This window comes from Tauraco erythrolophus, chromosome 1, assembly GCF_009769465.1.
Source record: "Tauraco erythrolophus isolate bTauEry1 chromosome 1, bTauEry1.pri, whole genome shotgun sequence".
NCBI lineage: Eukaryota > Metazoa > Chordata > Aves > Musophagiformes > Musophagidae > Tauraco > Tauraco erythrolophus.
Genome location: NC_141465.1, coordinates 88360224 through 88385522, shown reverse-complemented (window position 1 = coordinate 88385522; position 25299 = coordinate 88360224). Strand labels below are relative to the sequence as shown.

Here is a 25299-nt window from a genome sequence, read left to right as displayed (position 1 = left end):
AAGGAGGAAATGGTTCTGTGAAAACCAAGAGAAATTCAGAGATGGTGACTGAAGAAAAATGCCAAGTCATAAGTGACTAAATGAAATAAAGGAAACATGAAGAAGAAATCAGAGCTGTGGTCTGGCTGCAGCAACCAGGCCGGAGCAATCACTTGTCAGCAGTCCAACTTGCTGAGCATCTGGTAGCACTCGTGATGTTCAGCATAGAAATTAGCAAGTGTGAGACTTTCAAGATAGCTGAATTCTCAGCTGACAAATGTGTGTGGTCACAGCTTGGAAAATTTCTTATATTATGTGGAAGTTATAATAATTTAAATTAAAGAAAGAATTGTGGCTATCAAAGATACAAAAGATTGCATTACTTAAATGACAGCTGCACTCATCTCCTTCAGAGTGAGGTTTAAAAAAGACTTCAGGTACTTCGCTCTTTAAGGAATGAGGTCATTGGTAAACTGGAAGGAAAAACACTGTTTTTCTTCTAATCTGTGTCAGGTGCAATGATTATATCTCATCCCTGTAGTAGCAGCTGGTACAGAATGCTTGAGCACGTGACAGTTGTTGTCCACTTAATCCCGCAGAAAGTGGTAGTATTGTACGTGTACGCAGGCACGCTCTCTTCACGGCCATGGATAGAAACTCCCACCCAGCGTGGGTGGGGAAGCATATTAAGAAGTTTCCATTATGAAGCAAAGACATCTGTCAAAGCTGAGGGCTTTTTGTAAATCTAGGGAAGTTGTTACCCGCAGCTATCGGCGGAATTACTCAGCTTCTGGAAATGCGATGTACATCCCCTTTTTCCCTGGCTACTGTGCAGCTGGGAAAAGGGGGGATGTACAAGGGATGTGGTTGTTTCCCTCTGACTTGACCTGGAGCACACATGCTCTTCTGGGGCAGTGCTAATAGTGGGATGGTTTTCAAAACCTGGCGTTCTGGGAATGGGGTAGGAGGATGTGTACCTGCCTAAAACATGGTCGTTTTACCACTAAGCCTTGTCCGTGAGTCGGCTACTAGCAGGAACTAGTTCTGGTTCAGGGAGGTTGGAGAGCCAGAATATTTACATGACTTATAAGTTTAGGAAACGTCAGCATTTTCATTGTGTGAATATAAAGCTCTAGTAGCAGTAACTTGGAAAACTAATAGCGAGAGTGTTAATTCCTCTAATTAAGAGTGTTTAAAAGTTATATACTTAATACTCATGTAGTCTTTCTGTTGGCAGAAAAATAGGTGCCTCCTGAAGGCAACTCATCTTATGTTAAGAGAAGCATCTTAAACATCTCACAGGTACTGCACTTTGGAGATGCCTGTATTCTTTTTTATTCTTTTTTGTTCTTTTTTATTAAAAGGGAATCTTGAGGGAAATAATTCAGGCTGAGATGCCTGAAAGGTAGACACTGAAAGTTAGATCAGATGAATCCTACCTCAGATCTTCAGCCTGATGACACTGTAAATTTCATTTTTGCTGTAAAATTGCATCTGCTCACTTGCTTAGTTTTCAAGATTGAAGTGCATGTTAAGAGTTAATCACTTGACAGAAGACGAATCATCCTCTTCTTGGAATTTGCAGGCCTTAGGCAAGATTATGCTTCAACTTCAGCATCCGTGTCAAGGCACAGTTCAAGCGTCTCCCTGCATGCGGGAAAGAAAGGGACCTGTGGTGACCAGGAATACGATCGCTATAGTCTTGAGGACGAGGAAGAGTTTGACCACCTCCCGCCTCCGCAGCCACGGCTGACTCGCTGCTCCCCCTTCCAGAGAGGGATTCCTCACTCACAGACTTTCTCCAGTATCCGGGACTGCAGGAGGAGCCCCACCTCCCCACACTTCCCTTCCAACGCTTATCAGCAGCCCTACTACTCTCCTCAAGCCCAAACTCCAGAGCAGCAACCAAACAGGATTAATGGAGGTGGGTCGCATGCTTTTCTGAAAAGTGATCTTTTCTCTGCGCCAAGTGCTGGTGCCCTTTTAAAGACCAAGTGGTGTCAATCGAGTGAAGTGCGTTTAGTTCTTTGGGCAGCCTGGTGTAGTGGAGGGTTTCCCTGCCCATGGCAGGGGGGTTGGAACTAGATGATCTTTGAGGTCCCTTCCAACCCAAAACATTCTATGATTATGATTCTTTAGTGTGTGGCAGCTAGATCAGGCCGTGAATGGTGACAAGCAAAATTTAAGACCACGCAGAGGTATGTTATCGTTAAGTAATTTGCTACAAGATGTCATCTGTGACCTGGTCATGAAAGTTGTTGCTTTAGTCTGTTTTAAAGCGCTGCATGTGCGACCACAAGTGAAGAAAGAAGAAAAAGGAAAGATGAACGTCTTTTAGCAGGTTAATGGCTGGTTAGAAGAACTGATCAGGCTTTCAAGCTTGGCTTATGCGTGTCCATTGTGGGTACAGTAAAATACAAAGTAGGGGTTTCAGGTTTGCATTCCCTTTCTTACTCCTGACTTTGCTATTGAGGCAGCTATGCTGTGAATTCGTGATGAATGCCTACAGCAGGGGTGAACACTCTGCTCCTCTTCCAGGTGTGGTAGGGCAGACTGTTAAAGTCGTGGGAGATAACGTCGCTTCCAAACTATACTGAACCATTGCCACTTTTTGCTCTGAGTTTGAGATGTGTTCCAGAATCTCTGGAAGATTTGTCTCTCAGTGCTCACTCAAGACTTCAGTTTCGCTCCGTTGTTGCTCTTACCTTCCTTTCATTTCTTGTTGTGATCACCATTTTCTTCCTCCTGCTGCATCTTACTTTCCTACTCCTTCAGTCTTTTCCCAAGCTAATTCAAAACAGTCGGTTTTCAGTCAGGGTCTTGTTTGTAACATTACAGGTTACAGCTCACCCTTGGGCAAGAAAATAAATGTGCTGTTCAAAACAACACAAAGTTGCTATTTATAGAGTGCTGCAGGTATGCATGTTGCTTTCCTGACAAATAAGATGTGACAGGGCGGTGCCAAAAGCGCTTGCGTTCAGAGTGAGACATGGCGTGGAAGTACAATCGACAAGTGGCAGTATGTGAAGAAGGCTGATGTTAACAGAGGGTAGAGCAACATGGGTGCTTGTTGGTACAGCATATGTGCCATATTAATTTCAATGTCAGTTTTCTTGCTGGTGAAGTACAAGAATGGGACAGCACTGATGCGCTTGCAGAAATGTTGAGGGAAGAGAAAGGAAGGTCAGGAATAAGGACAGGATGTGGTGCTGCCATCTTTTTGTATGGTCCCCGAATACTTTTTCGATGATTTTTTTTGTGTTCCATGTCAGTGGAGCTTAAGCGTTGGATTCCCACATGGAAAACTCAGAAAGTACTTAGCAGGCACAAAAAATACTAGACTCCTAGTGTATTAACTAGAAGGTGTATAAATTTAGAACCTGGCAACGTGGTTACCACGTGCTTGCCTTTTTTCTCAAGAACTTTGAGGTGTTGGATAATCTATTTGGTGTTGCTCAGAAGGTGGACACGTGACTTCAGTTACCTGTTTGCTGGGATGGCAGACAGTCCTATAATATCCAGTACCACTATAGAGGCGATTTATCTCTTCAGCTTCTGCACCTTCAGCCTCTGACTCATGCAGCACAGAGCCACATAAGTGGCAAATACTGGTGGTGAGGAATGTTTTACTTTGGCTGTGTTCTGTTGGCAGACAAGGAGTCAAGTGTTTGATCTATTGAGTATGTCTGAGTAGTATTAAAACAGCATCTTCTCATTGGCACTTCTCATCAGCTTGGCAACAATGTCACTGTCTCTCAAGAACTCCTACACATCCAAATGGAAGTAAACTGCAAAGAAAGACTTCGTCTGACACTCGATATGATGGACAGTGTATTTCCACACACAGTTTACTAAGGCAAATGAGAAAGAGGGTTGTAATAGATGGAAGGGCTAAACTGTTCAGTTACTGCTTTCGATATACGTGGAAAGCATCATCCATAGTTAATCAAAACCACACAAGCCACATGCTGTGCTGCTTTCGGCCATTCCAAGAGTCTTCCCAAATCTCTCTTCCTCACTCTTTCCCCAAAGAGATCACTTGTGCTCTTGTATGTGCAGTCAGCAGTCTGGTCACTGGTTCGTCTGATTATTCTCCATAGAAGAAGAGTCAGTGGCAAGTAAATGTTGGATTTTGGCACTCAGTTTGTGTGAAAAAGCAGTGCTTAGCTTTGACACAATGTCTCCCCAAAACTTGTCTATGTGTTTAGCTCAAGTACAGTTTTTTTTGCCTTTAGGAACAAATGGTATCAGGGGTGCTGTCCTACCTGCTTTTAGTGAAGTTTGGTATGGCATTCTAGTTGAGGGACTTGAATGAGTAACTTTAACTACCTGTACTGTAACAAATATGCTGAAGGTGTGATAAACTTAGAAAACATTAATAATTCTTTTAAGAGTCTAATATCTGTCACCTGATGAGGAGCGCCCACGTTTAGATGCTGAGATGTAGGTGCCCACATGTGTATGAAGGGCCCAATTCAGCTGCCCACATATAAGCACTTAGTGCTGTGTGAGGTACTCTGATACACCATGCTTGGCTTCACCATCACTATGTGTCAGTGTTCTATAGGTGGCTTAGACAACCCAGGGTCTCAAAAGCCATGAGGTACCTACACGTAGGCGTGGAATTGTGCAGTAAGTGTCTGATCTCTCACTATAGCCAGTGGTTTGCTTGTTCTCCATCCACAGGATTGCATTTTAGGTAGCAGAGAGATTGTCTGGTGTTCTGCCTGTGCTTGGGGTGAGAATACTCTCACAGATGTTTTTATTCCAGCTGTGTTTGAAGCCATAATTTTGAACTCACACATTGTTCTTGACAATGTATTGTAGCAAAGTGCTGCTGCTGCTGCTGCAATTTTGATGCTCTGCCCTGTTTTAAATTGCTGTACATGTATTTTAAAATAAAACACCATACATCTGTTTTAAAACACCACACGGTCTAGCCCCCACTCTCAAGCCCGGGTTCTTTCTCTTACATTGTCCCACTCATGTCTGAGTGAATGGTACCGATCCCATTTACTGCCAGTCCCCAACAGCTTGCTCTACGGAAATGTTCCTGGTAAATGCTAGCATAAAGTGGAAGATGAGTGCAAATGTAAATATGTTAAGATGTGTTTAAGCTGGATTTGGGGCCACTTGTGGCACAGACTGTGGGCATACCTTTTGGTACCTCTTAAACAATGTTTTTGCAGCCATCACCTGTAGTGTGTATGTTATCTTTGCTTCCTAATAAATTTTATTTCCTGTTCTGGCAAGAATAAACTACTAGAAAAGCTTTGCATGAAATCTTTTAAGTTTCTTTTTCCTTATTTAATTACACCCTCTCCCTAAATCAGCTGAATTGTCTGTGATGATGAGTTACATCAGAAAACTCCATCTGCAAACTTTTTAAGGCATTCTGATTTTCAGGGAATTTGTAATCAGTTAGTGGGTTGGAAATAGATGATTTAAAGAAGATCTGAGAGAGATAGGAAGCAAATAGCTTTTGAGAATCTGTTGTAATTAGCTAGAATCTGTCCTAGTTAGTGTGTTTTATAATTTAAATATTTTAATGTTGCTTTTAATATGTTGGCAAAGGAACAATTTATGTTTATGCCTCTCTCCCCTTCCTCTAATTTGAAGAAGTTCATGGTTAACAACTTAAAATGTTGCTAACTCTATTAATATCAAAAATACTTTGTATTTAGTCATTTTCATGTAAGAAATACCACCAAATTTCATAAAATCAAGCTGTTTTCTGCTTTATGTTGTCTATAAATGTACACTACTTTTTTTTTTTTACTGTGACACAGAAGTAATCTCTTTCATTTTAACTTTTTTAAAAATATTTTTTAGTTCTGTTAGGTCATTTTATTCTTTTTGAATAGATGTTAATATTTATGCCCTTTATTACCTTCTTTTATTTATTCCCTCCTTTATTTTCTGAAACCAGAAGTAACAGAACTATAGTGCTGTGAAATCATCCAGAGTAGTCAAAATCCAGGATAGACAAGATAATGAAAATAGGATTGATCTTTTTGGTGTTCAGACCCACTTTCCAGATCTTGAGATAAACCTACTCATAAACTTTTATCCTGGCATCCCTTATTTCCTGTGCATTTTAAAGTGTCGATTTTTATAATACATGAAAATTGGCAACTTTATATTTTGGACAAATTATTCCAGCTAAAGAAGCTTATTATAATTCAGTAGGAAGGGGCAGATGAAAAATGCATCCTTCATTGAGTCACAGTGCATGCAATCTGGTTATTTTTTAATGTGCACTTTCCATTACCTTTTCCTGTTGATTTTTAAGTTTTTTTGCTTGGTTGATACCTTCATAAACAGGCCGCTGACTTTAAAAATTTTGCTTTTATGTTCCAGAAATTACTAGTTATGACTGACTTTATTGCATACACTTCTGGGGAATAACTTTTCTTAGGCAAAATATTATGAACATTATTGGCTGTTTCAACACCTTTGCCTCTTTGGAAAGCTGAAAATGTTGGTTTTGTGTTTTTTTTAAGCAAACTCCAGGCAGATACAGAAAAGCAGCATTTCAGGGACAGTAGGTTGGTATTTAGATATCAGTTCAGTATAGACTAACATGGATTTGCGTGTTTGGAAAGGTGGGAAAAGGTCTGTTCTTACTGATTGGCAGAGTATTTTTCTGCTCATAGACTCTGTCGTTCGGTAAGGAAGGGAGAATTTACTGTGGGAAATTGGTGCAGGCTTTATTAAAGAAAAGGAGAAAAAACCCTTACTTTGTGACCTTCGAAGTTACATTGAGAATAGCGATCAGTGGAGAGAAGTCACGGAAGGATCATGGAAAAATCTTTAATTTGCTGTAACTATCTGTGGATGGAGACATATGCCTGTGAAGCCAGGGTGAGATTAATAATTCTAAATAAAATGCAAGTGTTCAACATTAGCAAAATGTAGGTGTTGAAAGTCATGAGGAATGGTATCTCTCACTTGACTCACTTTTGGTTCTTAATCTGTATTTGTGTTTTTACATATTGGTGTCTCTGTTCTATCAACTGATGATTCCACAGACCTTTAACTAGACCCTGGTGTATTTGAGATGTCACAAATGTTATAACAAATACAGTGCAGATACTGAACTCAGGTCTTCAAAGATGAAGAAGAGAAATTAATCCCTTAACGTGAAGTCGTAATGGAGTCTACAAGCTTGCTAAGGATTTCAGAACAAGCTCTGAATATCTACATAATATATAACATAATATTTAAAATAGAGAAGCACAGATTTCTTCCTTATGTTTTTTTCCTGACTCGTTTGTGCATACAGTACAGATAAAGCAAAGTTGAATTTGCAGGGGTTGTATGAAGGATTTAAATATATCTAAGAAACTACTAGCTTAAATGGTGGTGTAGATTTTTCTGAGACGCTACTAATTATGATTCATTGTATCACATTCTTCAAAGATAGTGCACTTTTGGTGAGGTTTGTGAGTCCTTCTGTTCAAATAAAACATTGACAGCACTTGCAGAGAGTAACAGTGAATGAATAAGTGTGTTTTAAGACGCTTGACTGTAGAGTCAACTTAAGCCCTCCTTGCAAGGAGAGCCTCACTGGACGAGGCATTTTGGCAGAGAGAAGATGATACTTGTCAAGAACCGCTACAGAACTCCCAGCCTGGCAGCCCACCAAGAGCGCACCTCTTCTGGGGCAGCTTTGCTCCAAGGGCAAGGTCTGTTTGCATGCGACATGGACATTAATCTTTGGCTGGTGATAGTATTAGGTCAGGGAAGGAAAGAAAAAAGCAGCAGTGGAATGGGGACAACCACCAGTGGTGCTGGGACCAGAAGGCAGGTGCTGCCACTTCTGGAGTCCTGCCAGAAGGAAGCTGGGCCACCAATCCCAGGCTGACTTCAGAGAAGAAACGGCATCGCGGGAAGAACTTCATGGAAAAAATCAGAACTGAAGCAGCTGGATAAGAGGTGAACTGCTGTCTTGACTGTAATTTTGAGGAATATTTGACAAAGTAAGGGACATTTTTGCCTGCTTTTTGACCCATTTCTCAACAGTAGTGAATATGATCTGTGCTGTGGGCTGGTTCTTTCATGCACATTTTCATTTGAGGGCAGAGGACCCTGTGTTTCACAATTCCTAGGTTTTTTCCTGTGCTCTACTCATCATGCAATTCAGCATGGACACCACATGGGGAAAAAAGTGTAAACATGCAGCAGGCAATTTTTTTGTGGATTATTCTGCTGTAGATAGGTGAAACAAGGGCAACATATGCCAGATAAAGAACACTCATGAAGTGACAAGCCTGTGTGTATATGCATGAACTATTCCGACAAGGTGATAGTAACCGGGAACTAATTATTAACTCCCTTGCATGACCTGTCCTTGCATTTTGTTCTAATAAATATCTCAATAATACAATGTCTGTAGGTCATGCTATTGCATCTCAAAGAAGGCTGGGAAAGATGAAGATACATCTGTGATGCTTTATATGTCTGCATCCTACTTAAACTGTTTACTTTGCTCTAGATTGTAATTGAGACTTAGTAGTGGGTCACAATAACTTTGGATGCTGTAGAAGGTGCAGGTGCTTTGGAGTTCCTGGTGTTAATATCCACATCTTCCTAACAGAATGAACTGTAAACAACCAATGATTTTTTTAGGCTTGCTGTCAAACCAGATTAGTGCAGAACAGTTAGCAGAAACTACCAAATTTCAGCATTCATCATAAACAGAACTATTTGGGCGAATTACTTCTCACCTGAGAATACATCTCAGCGCTACTCCTCCTCTATGTTAATTTTCTCGTCAGTCTTAGGAGAGCAAAGAGCTCTAGAAAGGGAAGGTTTACTACTAGTGGCTTGGAAAAATATTTTTGTTTTCTTCTTGTGTATTTCGAGCAAGTTTGTATCTAGTCATACCTCAGCAGCCTGAAACGATGCTAAAATCACATAACTTCCACCTTCTGCTTCTATAGATCAAGCTCACAAGAGCCAGCGTTTCATTTACAAAGCATCCGTGAGACTCTTTCCACTGTTCTTAGGAGGGGAACAGGTGACAGAACAAACTTCAAGAAAGAGATGAAAGAGAATGCATCATCCAAGGAGATCAAAGCTGCAAAATGCTATCAAGACAAGCATTTCTGGGTTTTCCCCAAACACAAAACTGACCTGCTATTTTCATTGCTTTTCAGGACCATTTATCTCAGCAGACACAAGGACCCATCAAAGAAGTAACACACACGCTCGATGGATGAGAATTTGCAGGCGCAGCAGGAATCTGCTGCCAAAGGACTGAATCAGCAGCAGAGCATGCTGCTGGAACGAGAAGGGACTAATGAACAGGAGGCAGAAGACGTGGCCGCCCATGACATGAAGGAAATTCAAGCTACTTCTCTACCTATTTTTCCTGATATTGTAGCTGCATGCATTGGATAATTCAAGGAGCAGATCGTGCCTGCAGTGGCTGATGCAGTCTCTGAGTGGAAGAGCATGTAGAATCCAAGGAATTCTGCTTATATAGCGTGATAGTGCATAATATTAGACAAAAAGCTATTTTAGGCAGTGCCATCTTTCCTACCACCATCCTGCTCCTCAAAACTATTTTGCCAAGTGCTGTAATGTTAACCTGGGATTTCAGGACCTAGGATTTTGAACAGTAGGCTAGGGCTGCAAAATTAACAGTAGCTGCAGACATCCCATACTCATGAATTTTCTGCCACTCTGAGCCAAGGCTTGCACCAGAAGAAGGCAGTTCCCTTTCCAGTTTGCAAAATCATGAGTGTTTCATAAATAGGGATAAATAGTAGCTGTATGGATGCCATTGTTTGCATCCCCAGGACAGTGTTGGAAGCCTGATAACTGTTTTATCGTTGTTATATCAGTGATATTAATACTTACCACCTGACTGAACCACAGTGGTAATCCCTTTGCTGATGTTCATTGCTGTACCACTGGCAGTTTCAGCTTGCCATAGTCAGTGATGATTCACTGAAGCACCACACCTCTAACTCCTTGATGAAGGATTACCCTTAAACTCGTTCTTTATTAAGATTGGCTGTACTCTAGTTTCTGGGAACTCAAACCTTGCATTTCCTTTACTTGCACTGAACTCCTCCCTGTCTCACCTCCCATACCTACTGTTTGATTTCAAAAATATGAAAATGTAATGTATTTAAGTCATGGGAATATTTAAACTATTTCCTAGACAGCGTTGGTTTGGGAAAGGGGATGGAAGGGAAGAATGTCTCATCATTACAGGACAAGTGTGCATGATACAGTGTCAAGGGCAGGTAGGCACTAGTAATTGGGACTAATAATTAGGAATGCTGGACCTTTGAAGTGCAAGGATGTTTTTGACTATTTGCAGGATTCTGTACCAGTTCTTGTCATGAGAACCAGTCATAAAAAACAGCTGGAGTTGTAGCCTTGCTGTGACTCAGTTCACTGGGGGTACATAGGCATCCTGTACATTAAAGTTACTGTTAGTGAGTACTGATACATTGGATAGATGGAACTGTACTGTCACTTCGTATTACTCATCAGTTGTTAGCAGCTTTAAGGATTAGAAGAGCTCATGATGGTGCTAAATAGGTTATATATTTATGTGGACTGACAAACAGAGACTCCTAAGTCAATTCGTTGTTTCTGTGGAGTGAACTTGCCCTGTGTGAGCCAAGTGGTCGACCCAAAGCAGTAATTGCAAGCCCTGTGTGATGTGTCGTTCCTATGCATGAATCCGAAACATCAATCTTGAAATGTCCTGCTTTCCATTGGAGAGAGCAGTCCTAGCTGCCTGTCAGGAGACAAGCATACCCCTGCTTTCTGTTGTAGTGTAAGAACTGGAGGCAGAGGTCTGCCTGGCGCTGAAACCTATGGCAGGGGCAGGGGCTGGTGGCCTCCATGCTGACCATGGTATCAGGAGGAATGTAGCCACCTCAGCAGAGCACAGCATTTGTACTCCTGAACCTAGCCGAGAGGCCAGCTTTACTGGTGGTGTTGATGACAATTTAACAAATGACCTCTTGTTTCCCCACAGCGATGCTTTACTGAAGTTGGTCATGTCACAGGAGGCAACTCAGACCAGGTCATTCAGTGTCTGCTTTTCTGCCCCCGCCAGTCTCTTCTGATTATACAGAACTGAGTCATCTCCCTTTGGCCCTGCAGCAGAAGAGACCAAAAGAGCTTCACCTTAGATTACCTAATGCTGTTGTGGTTGGGAAGTTTTCTTGAGATGTCAGACTTGGTTTCGTCTTCTCTCTCCAAATCAGCTAGTGTGAGTGGGGTTGCAGACATCTTCTGACCTCTTAGACACTTACCTTAGCTGTTGAACCTGCCCAAAAACATTTGGGTCATTTGCAGCTTGCTTTTTGTGAAAGGCCCTACAGACCTGTTCTGAAAATGCCCACCAAATCAGGCACCACAAGTTGTGTAGGAGGGAGAATCAACAGATTTGAAAATCCTGATGTCAACGCAGGGCTCCAAGCAACTGAACATCATCAAGACTTGGCAGGTTTTGCACATGACCACCTGCAGAAACTTAACATGCTAATAAGGTTGGGTACCGAATGGAGTGTTTTAGCATCTCATTGGCAGCCGAAAGCAAGACTTTAGTCACTTCAGGATGCATTCGTCTCACCTGTCTTTAGACATCCTCTGCGTAGATACCTGTGTCTCACTTTGTGACTGCAGCCTCGCTTTGTATTCACTGCAAAGAAACAGGCACATTTAGGGCATGATTCGTCTGACCTACTTTACACATTTACGTGAGACTCATCCTTATTATGACACTTCAGTGTTTAAATCCTTGTGATTCCAAAAATGTACTGCCTCCTGGTGTCTTTAAAATTATTTGTGAATAATCGTGCTGTCACAGTAGTCAGAAGGGCTCCATTAGTAGGCTGTCAATAACGTATTAATATTCTTCCTGCAGAGCAAAACCTTTCTTTGTGTTGAAGTAATTGGTTTTAATTTTGATTTCCTGCAGAAGTTGTTCAGAGGCTGCATGTGTTTGTTGGAAATTCTGACGTGATTATGGATATTGTCTTCTTTTGCTTCAGATAAACTTCGGAGAAGCATGCCTAACCTTGCTCGGATGCCAGGTACCCCCACCGTTAACAATAACGCTGGCTTTACTAGTTCTCCAGTCACTGTGAGGAACAGTCAGAGCTTTGACTCCAATTTGCATGGAGCGAGTAATGGGATTTCAAGGATGCAGTCGTGTAGTAAGTACTCATGTTCTTTGGCTGTGTGCAAGGCATCGATAGGGTGGTGGAATACATGTCCCAGGCACTGATCCTCTGCTTTATGAAAAATTAAAAGCAGACTGTGTTCCTTTTGCACCAGATTTTAATACAGCTCAGGATTTTTGAAGTTTTTGTTTTGGAAAGCAAATTCTGACGATCTTGTTATGCCATATTGAGAGTTTCATCACCTCATTGTTTTTTTTCTTTGCCCATTCATTAGTGGTAGTAATAGTCTTGTAGAAGCACCAGTAATGCAATTAATTCATATAAGCTTACATTTTTAGTTTTGATACTAGAATTGAAAACTTAAAATACACGACTCATCTCCTACTGAAGTTGAGCCACTTTCTTCCAAGCAAATGTGGTAAACAGAGGGTTATATTCTCAAGTATAATATACTTGTTAAGTGGGGGAATTAAAATGAGTCTTTAATTAGTTTAATTTAGATGACTTCTTGATGAAGGGAGTATTGATCTAGTGGCTGTTGAATTATTAATGTAGAATGTGAACAAGATAGGTCAACATCCAAACCCGTCTTTTATAGCACAGTGGTTGAGGTACTCTGAGACAAAATGGAGAAACTGGATTTAATTGAACACAGGCAGAAGAAAGGATTTAACTTATGCCTCCCATGTCCTTTGAGGTTTTGGAGGGAGAAGTTGGCAAAACCTTTTCCTGTGTGTGTTTTCTTTCAAGTTTGAGCAGAATTTGCAAATGTCTTCAAAACTGTTAAATTGCATCTTTTCTGGAAAATACACATGATTGCTGTGTTAACTAGATGATCTTTAAGGTCCCTTCCAACCCAAACCATTTATTTTGTTTTATTTTTGTCCTGTTTGAAGAGAAGACTGGAACTGTAGTTGAATGGAGGCTGTACTGGGATATTTAAGGAGCTGTGTTATTAGAAGAATTCCATAGCAATATATTGCCAGTACTGTATAATTGAATCACACATCAGTATATTCTCCTGTGTCTTTAAATGATTTTAAGATGTCCTTTTTCAAAGACTTGGAAAAGGATTGGCCTGTATGTGGTATGTTAGTTTATGTGCTTCAGGCTTTTGACAGTTTGCTTTTGATATGTGAACTCTGAAACAGATGCGTGTCCGATGGACACCAGAGGGCAGGATTGTGTAGAAAAATCTATATATAAAGCTTCTGGAAGCCATGGCATTGATTTAAAATGATAGTTTACATAACATTGGCCTTGGAATATGCTGTTATATTCAAGACCTTTTAATAGCCTTTTTATTGTTTTTATACATAAAGCTTAGACTACTGTGATGTTTTATTGTGCTTTAATACAATGTTCCTTAAACTGCATGTGGTTATTGCAAGCAACCTTACAAAAATCTAAATGATCGAACTAATTAATTTATACCTTCAGCAGTTTCTCCTGTTTAAAGCTCTAATTGCATAGGTGGAACTAGTGTGCTTGTAATGGCTAATGAAAACTCTTTGAGGGGAGAAAGAAAAATGAATATGGGGTGGGATTTTTGTTCAGGATGGGGATGGAACAGGGTATTTTATTTCAGTGCAGTGTTAACTGGATACAGTATTGGATCCAAGGAGTTTTTCAGCGGTTTATAATTAGCAAGTGAATTGTATAATGATGTGTTTATCCATATTCCGATCTGTCTAGAAATGAGCATTGCTACCTGGCCTCGTCTGTTGCATACTGACCTTCTTACTTCCTTTTCTATCACTCTTTACAGTTCCATCACCAGGACAGCTTCAACACAGAGTTCACAGTGTGGGACATTTTCCAGTGTCTGTCAGACAGCCTCTCAAAGCTACTGCCTACGTAAGCCCAACTGTACAAGGTAGTAGTAGTAGTAGTAGCAGCAGTATTCCGGTGTCCAACAACTTGCCGTTATATTCTAACACTGGGATCCCAATGCCAAACAAGACTGCCAGTCAGGGGATTGTAGGGCGCAGTGCTCTTCCAAGACCATCGCTGGCCATCAATGGGAGTGGCATACCCAGAAGTAAAATTGCACAGCCAGTTCGAAGGTAAGAGTTAAGCAGGCCTCCTTCCCTACGTGGATGGCTTTGGCTTAGGTTGTGGGATGTTTTTCTCCTGAGTATGAAGCTAGGCTATAAACCAGAAGAGTTTCTAGCTCCCAGTGCTGAGTTGCTGAATGTGCGAAGATTTCTTTCCAGAAATAGTGGTGGACAATGCTTGCTGGTAGTTCCTAGTAAGCGACGATAATCAATAGAATGTAATCACATATAAATAAGAATGGATTGTCGCCCATCAGTAAGAAATCAAAATAGATGAAAAACCTCATATCATTAACATATGTGGCTTGTCTTCTTCCAGACTTGTGCCAACTGCTGTTTCAATGTCACAGGATGAGCAAATCTTAGAGTACTCAAATAGGAAGAGTTGCATCCTTCTTGTTGTAAAGGACAGTATCATAGAATGATAGAATGACATAGGCTGGATGATCTCTGGCTCAGAGATCATCTAATCCAACCTCCCTGCCATGGGCAGGGACACCTCTTAACTAGATCAGGCTACTCAAGGCTCCGTCTAACCTGGCCTTGAACGCCTCCAGGGAGGGGGCATCCACAACTTCTCTGGGCAATTTATTCCAAAGTCTTACCACCCTTGTACTGAAGAATTTCTTCCTGAGATCTAATTTAAATCTGTTCTCCTTCAACTTAAACCCATTTCCCCTTGTCCTAACAGTGGACACTCTTGTAAGAAGTCCCTCCCCAGCCTTCCTGTAAGTTCCCTTCACGTATTGGAAGGCAGCTATTAGGTCCCCCCGAATTCTTCTCTTTTCAAGGCTGAACAATCCCAGCTCCCACAACCTGTCCTCATAGCAGAGGTGCTCCAGCCCTTGGATCATCTTTGTGGCCCTCCTCTGAACATGCTCCAACAAATCTGTGTCTCTCTTATGGTGGGGACACCAGAACTGGACGCAGTATTCGAGGTGGGGTCTCACGAGAGCAGAGTAGAGGGGGAGAATCACCTCTCTTGACCTGCTGACCATTCTTCTCTTGATACATCCCAGGATGCAGTTGGCCTTCTGGGCTGCATGAGCACACTACCGGCTCATGTTGAGCTTCTCATCTATAAACACCCCCAAATCCTTCTCTTCACGGCTACTCTCAACCTACTCTGTGCCCAGTTTGTATTTGTGCCTAGGATTGGCCCGACCCAGGTGAATGACCTTGCATTTTGACTTGTTGAAGCTCATGCAGTTAGCACTGGCCCATTTCTCAAGCCTATCAAGGTCCCTCTGGATGGCATCTCTTCCCTCAAGTGAGTCCACGGCACCACACAGCTTGGTGTCGTTGGCAAACTTACTGAGGGTGCACTCAGTGCCGTCATCCATGTCGCTGACAAAGATGTTGAACAGACCCAGAACAGACCCCTGAGGGACACCGCTTGACACTGGTCTCCATGTAGACATTGCGCCATTGACCACAACTCTTTGAGTGCGACCATCCAGCTAGTTCTTTGTCCACTGAGTGGTCCATCTGTCAAATCCGTGTCTCTCCATTTTAGAGACAAGGATGTTGTGGGACAGTGTCAAACGCCTTGCACAAGTCCAGGAAAACGACATCTGTTGCTTTACCCACGTCAACCAGTGCTGTAGCTTTGTCGTAGAAGGCCACTAAATTAGTCAGGCACGACTTGCCCCTAGTGAAGCCATGTTGGCTGTCACCAACCACTTGGTTATTTTTTATGTGCCTTAGTACAGCTACCAGGAGAATCTGTTCCATGATTTTACCTGGCACAGAGGTAAGGCTGACTGGTCTGTAGTTTCCCGGGTTGTCCTTGGTCCCTTTTTTAAAGATGGGGGTTATGTTGACCCTTTTCCAATCTGTAGGAACCTCACCAGACTGCCCGGACCTCTCAAATATGATGGCTAGTGGCCTAGCAACTTCAGCCGCCAGTTCCTTCAGGACCCATGGATGTATCTCATCAGGTCCCATGGACTTGTGCACCTTCAGGTTCTCTAGATGTTCCCAGACCCGATCTACTCCTACCCTGGGTGGTTCTTCACTCTCCCAGACCCAGCCAGCATCCTCTGTGATTTGGGTGTTGTGGCTCGAGTGGTTGCCAGTGAAGACTGAGGCAAAAATGTTGTTGAATATTTCAGCCTTCTCCATGTCCTCAGTAACCAGGTCACCCGTATCCTTCCAGAGAGGCCCCACATTCTCTCTCATTTTCCTTTTTTCTCTCACATACCTATAAAATCCTTTTCTGTTATTTCTAATATCGCTGGCCAGATTTGACTCTATCAGGGCCTTAGCTTTTCGAACCTGGTCTCTGAGTACACGAGCAACTTCCTTGTAATCATCCCAGGTTACCAGTCCCTGCTTCCATGCTTTGTGTATTTCGCTTTTGTATTTGATTTTAGCCAGGAGTTCTTTGTTTATCCATATAGGTCTCCTGGTGTTTTTGCCTGATTTCTTCCTTTTAGGGATGCAATGCCTTTGAACTTGGAGGAGATGATCCTTGAAAGTCAACCAGTAATCTTGAGCTCCCAGTCCCTCCAGGGCTTTATCCCATGGCACACTACCAAGGAGGTTCCTGAAGCGGCGAACGTCAGCTCTTCTGAAATTGAGGGTTTCAAGCTTGCTGAGCTTCCCCCTCTTAGCTGCCCTTAGGATCTCAAACTCCACCATCTCATGTTCGCTGCAGCCAAGGCTACCCACGAGTTCAACATTACCTACCAGCCCTTCCCTATTGACGAGAATGAGGTCTAACATGGCACCTCTCCTCGTTGGTTCCTCTATCACTTGGATAAGGAATGCATTCCAGGAATCCCCTGGATTGCTTGTTCCCCGCCGTGTTGTTTTTCCAACTGATATCAGGGTGGTTAAAATCCCTCATGAGGACCAGGACTTGTGAACGAGCAGCAACTCCTATCTGTCTATGTAGGGCCTCATCCACTTGGTCCTCCTGATTGGGTGGTCTGTAGCACACTCCCACTGTAAAGTCTCCTACCCTTCCTTTCACCCTGGCCCACAGGCACTGGGTTCTTTCGTCATCACTTGCCAGGTGGAACTCCATGCATTCTAGCTGTTAGTTGACATAGAGGGCAACACTCCCTCCTCATCTCTGCTGCCTGTCTTTCCTGAACAGTTTATACCCGTCTAGTCCAACACACCAATCGCAGGAGTCATTCCACCATGTCTCTGTGATGCCGATCAGGTCATAGCGCTGCAGGCTCACAAGCATCTCCAGCTCCTCTTGTTTATTGCCCAAGCTGCGGGCATTCATATAGAGGCATTTGAGTTGGGTCCCTGATGAGGTGCCTGGAGCCCCCTGAAGATGCTCAGATGTTTCCACAGTAACCAACCCCTCAACAACCCCTGTGCTATGTCTGTCAACCGGCATGACACCTTGATCCCTTGCAAATTCACAAGACAGTAGACTATAAAAATGCAACTTGTGATATTACGGTATTGTGAGGATGGAAGTATTCTCGATAGTACAGTCTTGGGTCCAACCAGCATCTTTTCAGTTCCAGCTGGGAGACAATAAGCAAATAGGGAATCCTGAAGTACTACATACTTGCAACAAGCTATGCTGTTAAGCAAATGCATTTTTGCATTTTTCCAAGAGAATTTAATGTCCAAATGATTTTATTTTTTTTTTTTTATTTAGGGCTAGCAACAAAATAAGCTTGAGGAAAGAGACTGTGTTTTAATCACCTTCTCACAGCTGGGAGTTAAACTCACAGCTGTATGTTCTGTGATTCATAGGTGATGAAGTTTCTCAAAGAGAACTTTCTATCGACTTGTGTCAACTCTTCCAACTATTTCCTCCCATCGCATGTATCCCTCCTCTTGTGAGGGTCCACTGCGTGACCACCTGGTTTTCTGTTGGATGAACTGTCACTGTTTAGCTCTCACCATTTTATGCTTTTTACTAGATACTGGCTAGATCCAGAATAAGTTCAATTGCTCACATTCTCTCTTTGGTTGAGTTACTCGGGGATTACACCGATGTGACTGACAACAGATTTTTGACCAACTGCAGTGAAACTTTGATAAAGAGCTGTCAGGTTTCTTCTTTGATGAAGACTGTGCATGAGATTTCTGTTACAACCTCCTTTGCTCTCTGCTGGAACTCTCTCTGTTAGAGTTCTTTGTAGGAGAAGGTTTTCTTTCTTTTTTTCTTTTTCCTTCCCTCAACTTGATGTTCTTCTGCAGAGCTCTTAAATCTTTCATAGCAACATGTGAGGAAGACAGAGACATTCTGGGCCATGAAGACCAGTCCCTTGCTATTTGTAGCTTTTCATACAACAGGCAATACTAAAGAAAAACAAAATTAAGAGGTTGCAGTGGGAGGGTGAGATACTGTACTCTCAACACTATTTTTATTAGAAACTGATTCAAATCAGTAACAAACCTATTTATAGTCCAGAAAGTCGGGGCTTCTGGCTTCTCACCTTGAAATGTACTTCAGCAGCATCATATGTTGCTGTAGAGCCAGACCAATGATCCTTGAAGACAGATGGTCTTTGCACTGTGGGAATTACAAGTTTATAGGACTCTAAAAGCACAGGCAGACTGGACTCAGCCTACAGTTCTTTAAGACCCTTGTTTCACTTTATTTATTCATGTGGAAAATAAGGGCGGTTTCAGTTCAAATGAAATTTTCTTGGAAAGATTTCAGCCATCAGCGGCAGATTTTCTCACTGTTGATTTTTGTCTCTGTGGTGATTTCTAAGGAATGGTATTTCGGTTATCAGTTTAAGAGTTTAGCTTCTGTTAGTATACTGAAAATTAAAGTGATGTTAGTCATAACAATTACAATTAGAAAAGGTCTTTTATGTTGTTTTTTTTTTAATCAATCAGACGTTCAGGGAGAAATGTACATTCAGAGCAAAGCTGTGTCTTCATGCCTATGGCCAGACTGTTAGGCAGCCAAGTTATTGGTAGTTTAGATACTTAAAATAGGTTGTTAGACACTTTATATAGGGCCTGCATTAGGGAACTTCAGTATTTACTGCATAGGATCAAGCATGTGAGGGAGTGCTTTTGATAGTTCATAAATTAAAATGACAACAGCCAAGATAACTGACTTGGCTAAATATTAATTGCTTTTCTCCTTGCCATCAAAGATTCATGCATCCAAAAGCAGTATAAAGAAGTTTTAACAGTACAGTCCATCTCTACTTAGCCTTACAAGTGAGGCAGCACTTTTTGTTTTTTTTATTCCTGTTGAACAGATCCACACAACCCTCAGTCCTTTCCAACTCCATGCTCTGGGCTTCTTGCAGACCTGCCTTCTCACCTCCCATGCCCTATTTGCTGGTCCTCCACTTTCTCTTCTTACTCGAGAGCTTGATATGAGGGGCAGCAGGGGCAGCTTCCAGTAAGGCAAGGTGAGCCGGGAGCTGAGTGAGACAGCCAGGCTGCCCCACAGTACCCAACCAAGAAGAGCAGTGGTGGTGACTAGGGTCAGCCAACAATCCCAGTCTCTAGACAAGTCCACAGTGATGAGGCAGGTCCCACCTAAAGCCAGGAAGTCAATCGGCAGGTCAGGGTCTGGATCATCCCAGGTACCAGGCACAGACACACCAGCAAGGTAAGCACAGCTCTGGAGCCAAGGTGGGAGGCTTGCTTGTTCCTGCTGCCTTGTGCTGGAGCCAGTCACTGTGATCTAGCTGGTGATGGGAAAGTAGAAAGGGACTACAGACCCTCGAAAACTCTGTTATCTCAAAGCACATGGCATCCTACTGACAGCTTGTGCTTGTTTGAAACAGTTTTCAATGCTGGTGCGTTTTCATGTTGACTGCCCGGTAGCAGAGATTCACCTCTGGATACATAGCAGTGTTCTTACAGCTATTTTCAACTTAGTTATCTATTTTTTACTTTTGCCCTGTCTGTTTTTCTTGAAGATTGTTAAACATACTTTCCTCTTCTTTCTGGGAAAAAAAAAAACAAACAAACACAACAAACAACAAACAATTGAAAGCAGCAGTTGAAGAAAACGGCAGAGGCAGGTCATGCTTTATGCCTCAAGTAAATGGATTTATATCAGAGATAAGTGATCCTGCAACGAAGTGGACCTGCACAAAAGCAGCTTGGCTGAACCTAAGCTTAACCATTTTTTTTTCTTTAAGTGCAATGTTTTTGTCACTAAGAAAGCAATTGTAGCAGAGAGGTGAGAAGCTGCTCTGGTGGCTGCTTTTAACTTACGGGCTCTGCCTGCCTTACAACATAGCTCTCTCTCTGCCTTTTTCTAGCCAAGGGCATTGGAAGCGAGAGGAGGCATCAGTAGCTCACAGAAAAAAGCAGAGAAATGTGAGAACAAGGCTTGAGACTGCTTTTATAAGAACCAGTTTCACAGAATTGAGACACTTTATGTTCAGCCAATTCTGGTGTAACTAAAATATGGTTGCCGCAGATTAGAGCTAGCCTGCCTCATCACCAGTGAGTTGGCAGTCAGATCAAGTCAGATGGTTGTTTTTCCTTTTTTTAATCTTATTTGAAACAGTTACCTTGGTAGTACATGGAGGGTTCGGAAAATGGTCAACAAGCACTTTATAATAAGTCATTGTTGATTATTGAGAAACGCAGCCCAGGTGTGAGGGTGGGGGCCCAGAGGACAGTGAGTTCGCTGCAGGAGTGGTGGTGCTGGGACTGACAGCTCTCCAACTTCGGCTGTGGGATGGAAACACATCAACACGTATCTTGGATAAGAGGGTCTGGAGCAGGTCTTGGTAGAGTTCTTCAACTGATATGATGCCAAAATTCTTTAGTGCTTGCATAGTGTCTTTATAAAGTGCTGTTTTTTCATGAGCATGTTGAGCACAACAGCTTTTTGGAGAATATTTTGGAGGTGTCTGCTGTCTGTAGTGACAAAAATGGGTTTTTATCTTCTTTAGCCCTGAAAAAACAAATCTTCCCATTTAGAGGGGTCTCATGTATCATGACAGTTATTCGCCAAATTCCTTTTTACAAACCTTTTACCCTATTAAGACCAGTAACAGTAATGGGATCTCATTGGAAGTGGCCTTAATTTCTGCATAGATCTTTACATTTGCATTAGTGTGGAGCCAGAAATATACCAGAGTGATGTCTCTAAGGAAGCCACAAAGCCAGTGTCACTGCAGAAGTAAATGACGTTTGCTACCTTGATCTTTCACATGAAATATGACTTCCTTTACCTTTTTTTTTTTTTTTTGTCTTTGGTTAATACAGTTTTCTTCAGCCTCCAAAGCCACTTTCCTCACTCAGCACGATGAGGGATGGGAACTGGAGAGACGGCTGCTATTGATGAAGGATGCCCATCAACAGTGGAAAATAAATAATGTGGATTTCATTACCCAGCTGGCTGGGTAACAATGATTTGGGAAAGGAGGGTCGCACAGTATTATTTTGCCCAGGATTTTAATATGTAACCATCCATAATGCAATGTCATTTTTTAAAAATGAACGTCTTCTCAATTACTAAATATTGCACTTAATCGGTTACCTGAACACCTGCGTTGTTGTCAGACTAACAACGGCAGTGTTGGCATTTGGAACTGAAGAAAGTGGTATATATGTGCAAAGTACCAGAATATTTCCTTGGAAAGAACTAGGAGATAAGCCTTTCAGGCAGCTTTGCCGTGTTGAAATTCTAAGGTAATTTATTCAGTGTAAAGGCATCATGCATTTTATTTTGAATTTGGGGGGACTTAACGTATGTGCTTGAATTTTTTTCTAGTGTTTCCAGTACATTTTATTTTGTATACTTAAGTTCATTTAAACTTGCCTGAACCTTGAACAACAGAGAGATAATTTAACTTTTCTGTGCCATAAATAATATTTTTGGGGTAACGTACTTTTTTAGCGCTAGGAACATATCTTACAAAATCGTACCATTGGCAATACAAAGCAGTATATTTATGTTGCAAAAGCACAAAAAAAGTAGCATTCACTGGAAATCACCATCCAGCTGCGTCAGCGTGGTTTTGTTGGTCTTTCACCATTTGTTCAATTGTTAATTTATTGTCATAGTGTTTTGTATTTAAAATGGCAGCATAAGTCACATTGCACCTACAAAGATACAGTGATCTCTAAAACTACAGTTGATTTTCGGTACTTTATTACAAAGAATAAAATTGTAATGTTTTATTAACAGTTGCTTATGGAAAAATGAGTTTTAAGGCGAATAAATCTTTTTGATAGATCTTTTACAAAATCCAATTGCACTAATCAATGCTTTCTTATAATGGCATATGACTTAATATTTGATTACAACTGTGTATACTGCTGTTTTGGAATGTTTCAGAAATAAAGAATCTATTTCAGCAATAATGCAGTTCTTGAGTGTGCAATGTAAACATTGTCAGAATTTAACAACTGACATCTACTTAGCTCCTGGAGTTTTTATTACTTAGCATTTATAAAGATTATGCTGGATTTTTGCAAATAGTAACTAAGTTGATCTGAAAATTTCTGATTTTTTTAAATTGTGTTGTGAAGCCATAGTATGCATAAAACACAAATGTGTCTTATTTTTAAATCAATCTTATTATGATCTTAAGAATTTTTTACAGTTTAGTGTTCAGATTCTGCTATTGCATATGTAGCTTGCAAAGGGAAACAGAGATTGTATACCAAGTGAATCTTTCACCGTGGCTCTGAATTTGCTCTCAAATTTTGCTCTGAATTTGCTCGAGGACCTGCTTTTCTTAAAAGGGCAAGCTAAAATAAAAAACAAAGGAGAAGCATTTAGTGGTGAGTAAAACCTTCATTACTCTGAGAAGCGATTGTATAGTAGTGCAGTAGTATCCCTGCACAGCATCACATTGTTTACAGTGATAAACAATTCATTCCTCACACTTTAGTTCTTTTAATTCAATTAAAATCCATTTTTTTCCAAAAAAAAATGTGAAACTGTTGAAGAGGGTATCGAGAAATATTCCAACAAGGAAATTACCTGTGCACAGGTAAGTATTTCAGCAGGAGTGTGCCAAACTCGTCTTTTTCTTAAGAAGCTTAATTGGAAGAAATTTCTGCTGGTTAAAGCAGTCGGTCATTTGTGGACAATCTCTGTTGTCTTGAACATTTTACCTCGCTTACAGACTGGTTGTGGTGGGGTGCAGAGCCACCTTGGGGGTTTGCTTTCCTATTTGCGTGTTACAAGGAGGGCTGCAGAACCTCCCAAATTAATAAGCACTCCTGGCTTCTGGTGCTAGGGAACCAGCACAATCATTTTCCTAAGAATGGCTGGAAACCAGTGGCCATGATTAGCTTCTGCTCATTGCTGGCCATACCAGTGCTAACCTGAGCTGTCTCACCGCTGTGTTCCCTAGTTCTGGGATTTTATCCCTGTTGCTCCATTATCTGGGACATCACTGCCCCACTTTACTGTGAATTTTTGAAATAGGTTGCAACTCTTGGCGGTAGTACTGAGTTGTACACTGGAGGGCAGTATGTGCTTCGAAAATCTTTTCTTTTTAGTAGCTAAAACCCTTCTGTTTTCCTGGCTCTTGGTTTGAACCCAGTGCGTATGTTTCTTCCCAGCGTTGTTTATGTATGATGACAACATGTTAAAGAGAGGCGCCCGGCTGTTTCTGATGTGCATTTTTAAATTTCACACTACAAAACGTCGTTAACTGGAGAGCCAAGCGTTTTGGATATAATGAACTCTTTGGGAAGACGCAGTTGTTTTTCCCTTTGTAATTGTCCTATTCCCTTGGAATACGTCCTTTCATCATGTCAGGATTTGGTAACCTTACAGCTTTGCTATTTTAAGAGTTTTTGTCAAGTGTCTGTCACATTGGATGCCATCAAATTTTAGGAGGAAACCCAAGGTGTAAGCAGCTTGGTCTCTTTTCTGCAGTCAAAGAATCAACAGAATCACTCGTTTCAAGCACAGACTGTGGTACTGCTGCTGTTTTCCTGTAGCTGGGGGAGCTGGCTGTCTCCCCGGAGATCAGCATCAATGAACCAGATGCTACTGCATAGTGCCCAAAGTGTCACATGTTCCACCACAGTCTCACTGGGAGAAAAAACTGTGGAATATGCAACAGAAAACCTCTTCTGTCACACTTTTTTTGTTTGTGGCGGAATCTCCTCCAGGGCAGTGTGAAACAGCAAAACCATGCAGTCATCTTTAAAATAAAAAAACAAACTTATTTTTCACAACCAAAGTTTCATTTCTAAGAATAAGAGAGCTTTTGTGGTCTGTCTCTTTGGCCCTTTTTGATTTTTCTCTTTTGGTCCATGAATGCAAATTCCACCCTTGTCTCCTTGTTGCTGAATCCCCAAAATGACCTACCTCCTCTGTCCAAACTGTGTGTAGCCTCAGGCTCAGTTCTTGACTTGAGGTGAGGAGACTCGACCATCAGTCTCAACTTTTCTTTGGCCTTCTTGTGTCTTCAGCACGTGAGATCTGTCCAAACTAAAATGATAAGATCGTTTTCCTACCCTCCTGTTTTGACCATGTCACTGCTTTGACCGCTTTTTGTGTACTGCTACTGATTTCCCCCTCCTTGTGGAAAATGTTAAAAGAGTTACAAGCTAGTTGTACTCTTTTACAAAGCCACAGACGCTATCCCATCCTACTATCTGTTTCTCATTCTAAGTTCATGATGCCAGTGTGTGTTGTGGCTGTGGCAAGGAAATCACCTCCTAGAGCTCTCTTCCATGTTGTTGCTCTCTGTGGAGCAATCCCCCATGAATGTAAGGGACTCCCATTCACCTTTAGATCCTTCATTAAGGAGTTTTTCTTTGGTGCAGTACCACTAAAAGCAGGACAACAGTTAAACTGCCAGTGTCTTGTAGCTGCTCTTGAACCCATTAACAAATGCTGCCTCATCCTTTTTTCTTTCTTTGGTTGTTTTTTTTTGCTATTCCTAAATCGCAAGTTGTTGGTAACATGGACGTGGTCTTCTCCTTTTGTCTTTGTACAGCATGAAGCCCAAGATCTCAAGCCCAACATTGCAATGCCTGTATGCTAACATAAATACTAAAAATTAGCATCTTCATAGGAAAAACACTATTTAAACATCCACTGTGAATTATGGGTAAGGCTTCATAATTAAAAATAATTGGGAAATAACACACACTCTCTCTTAAAACCAGATTTGTGGTGTTTAACCCTCAAGCGTGACTTATCGCTTCAGAAATTCTGGATA

General features: G+C 41.6%; 1 protein-coding gene across 3 annotated transcripts in view; it reads left to right on the top strand.

The window, feature by feature from the left end:
• The window catches only part of SLAIN1 (SLAIN family member 1), a 58047-nt gene extending 36601 nt beyond the window's left edge, over positions 1-21446 (top strand). For 2 of the 3 annotated variants that reach the window (XM_086611545.1, XM_086611538.1), the window contains 4 exons: positions 1565-1903; positions 12006-12170; positions 13906-14203; positions 21371-21446. In XM_086611545.1, the coding sequence (XP_086467671.1) occupies positions 1565-1903; positions 12006-12170; positions 13906-14203; positions 21371-21446 (878 nt within the window). The remainder of the gene's footprint in view (positions 1-1564; positions 1904-12005; positions 12171-13905; positions 14204-21370) is intronic. The other variant, XM_086611554.1, reaches the window with a different exon arrangement.
• The last annotated feature ends 3853 nt before the right edge of the window (positions 21447-25299 follow it).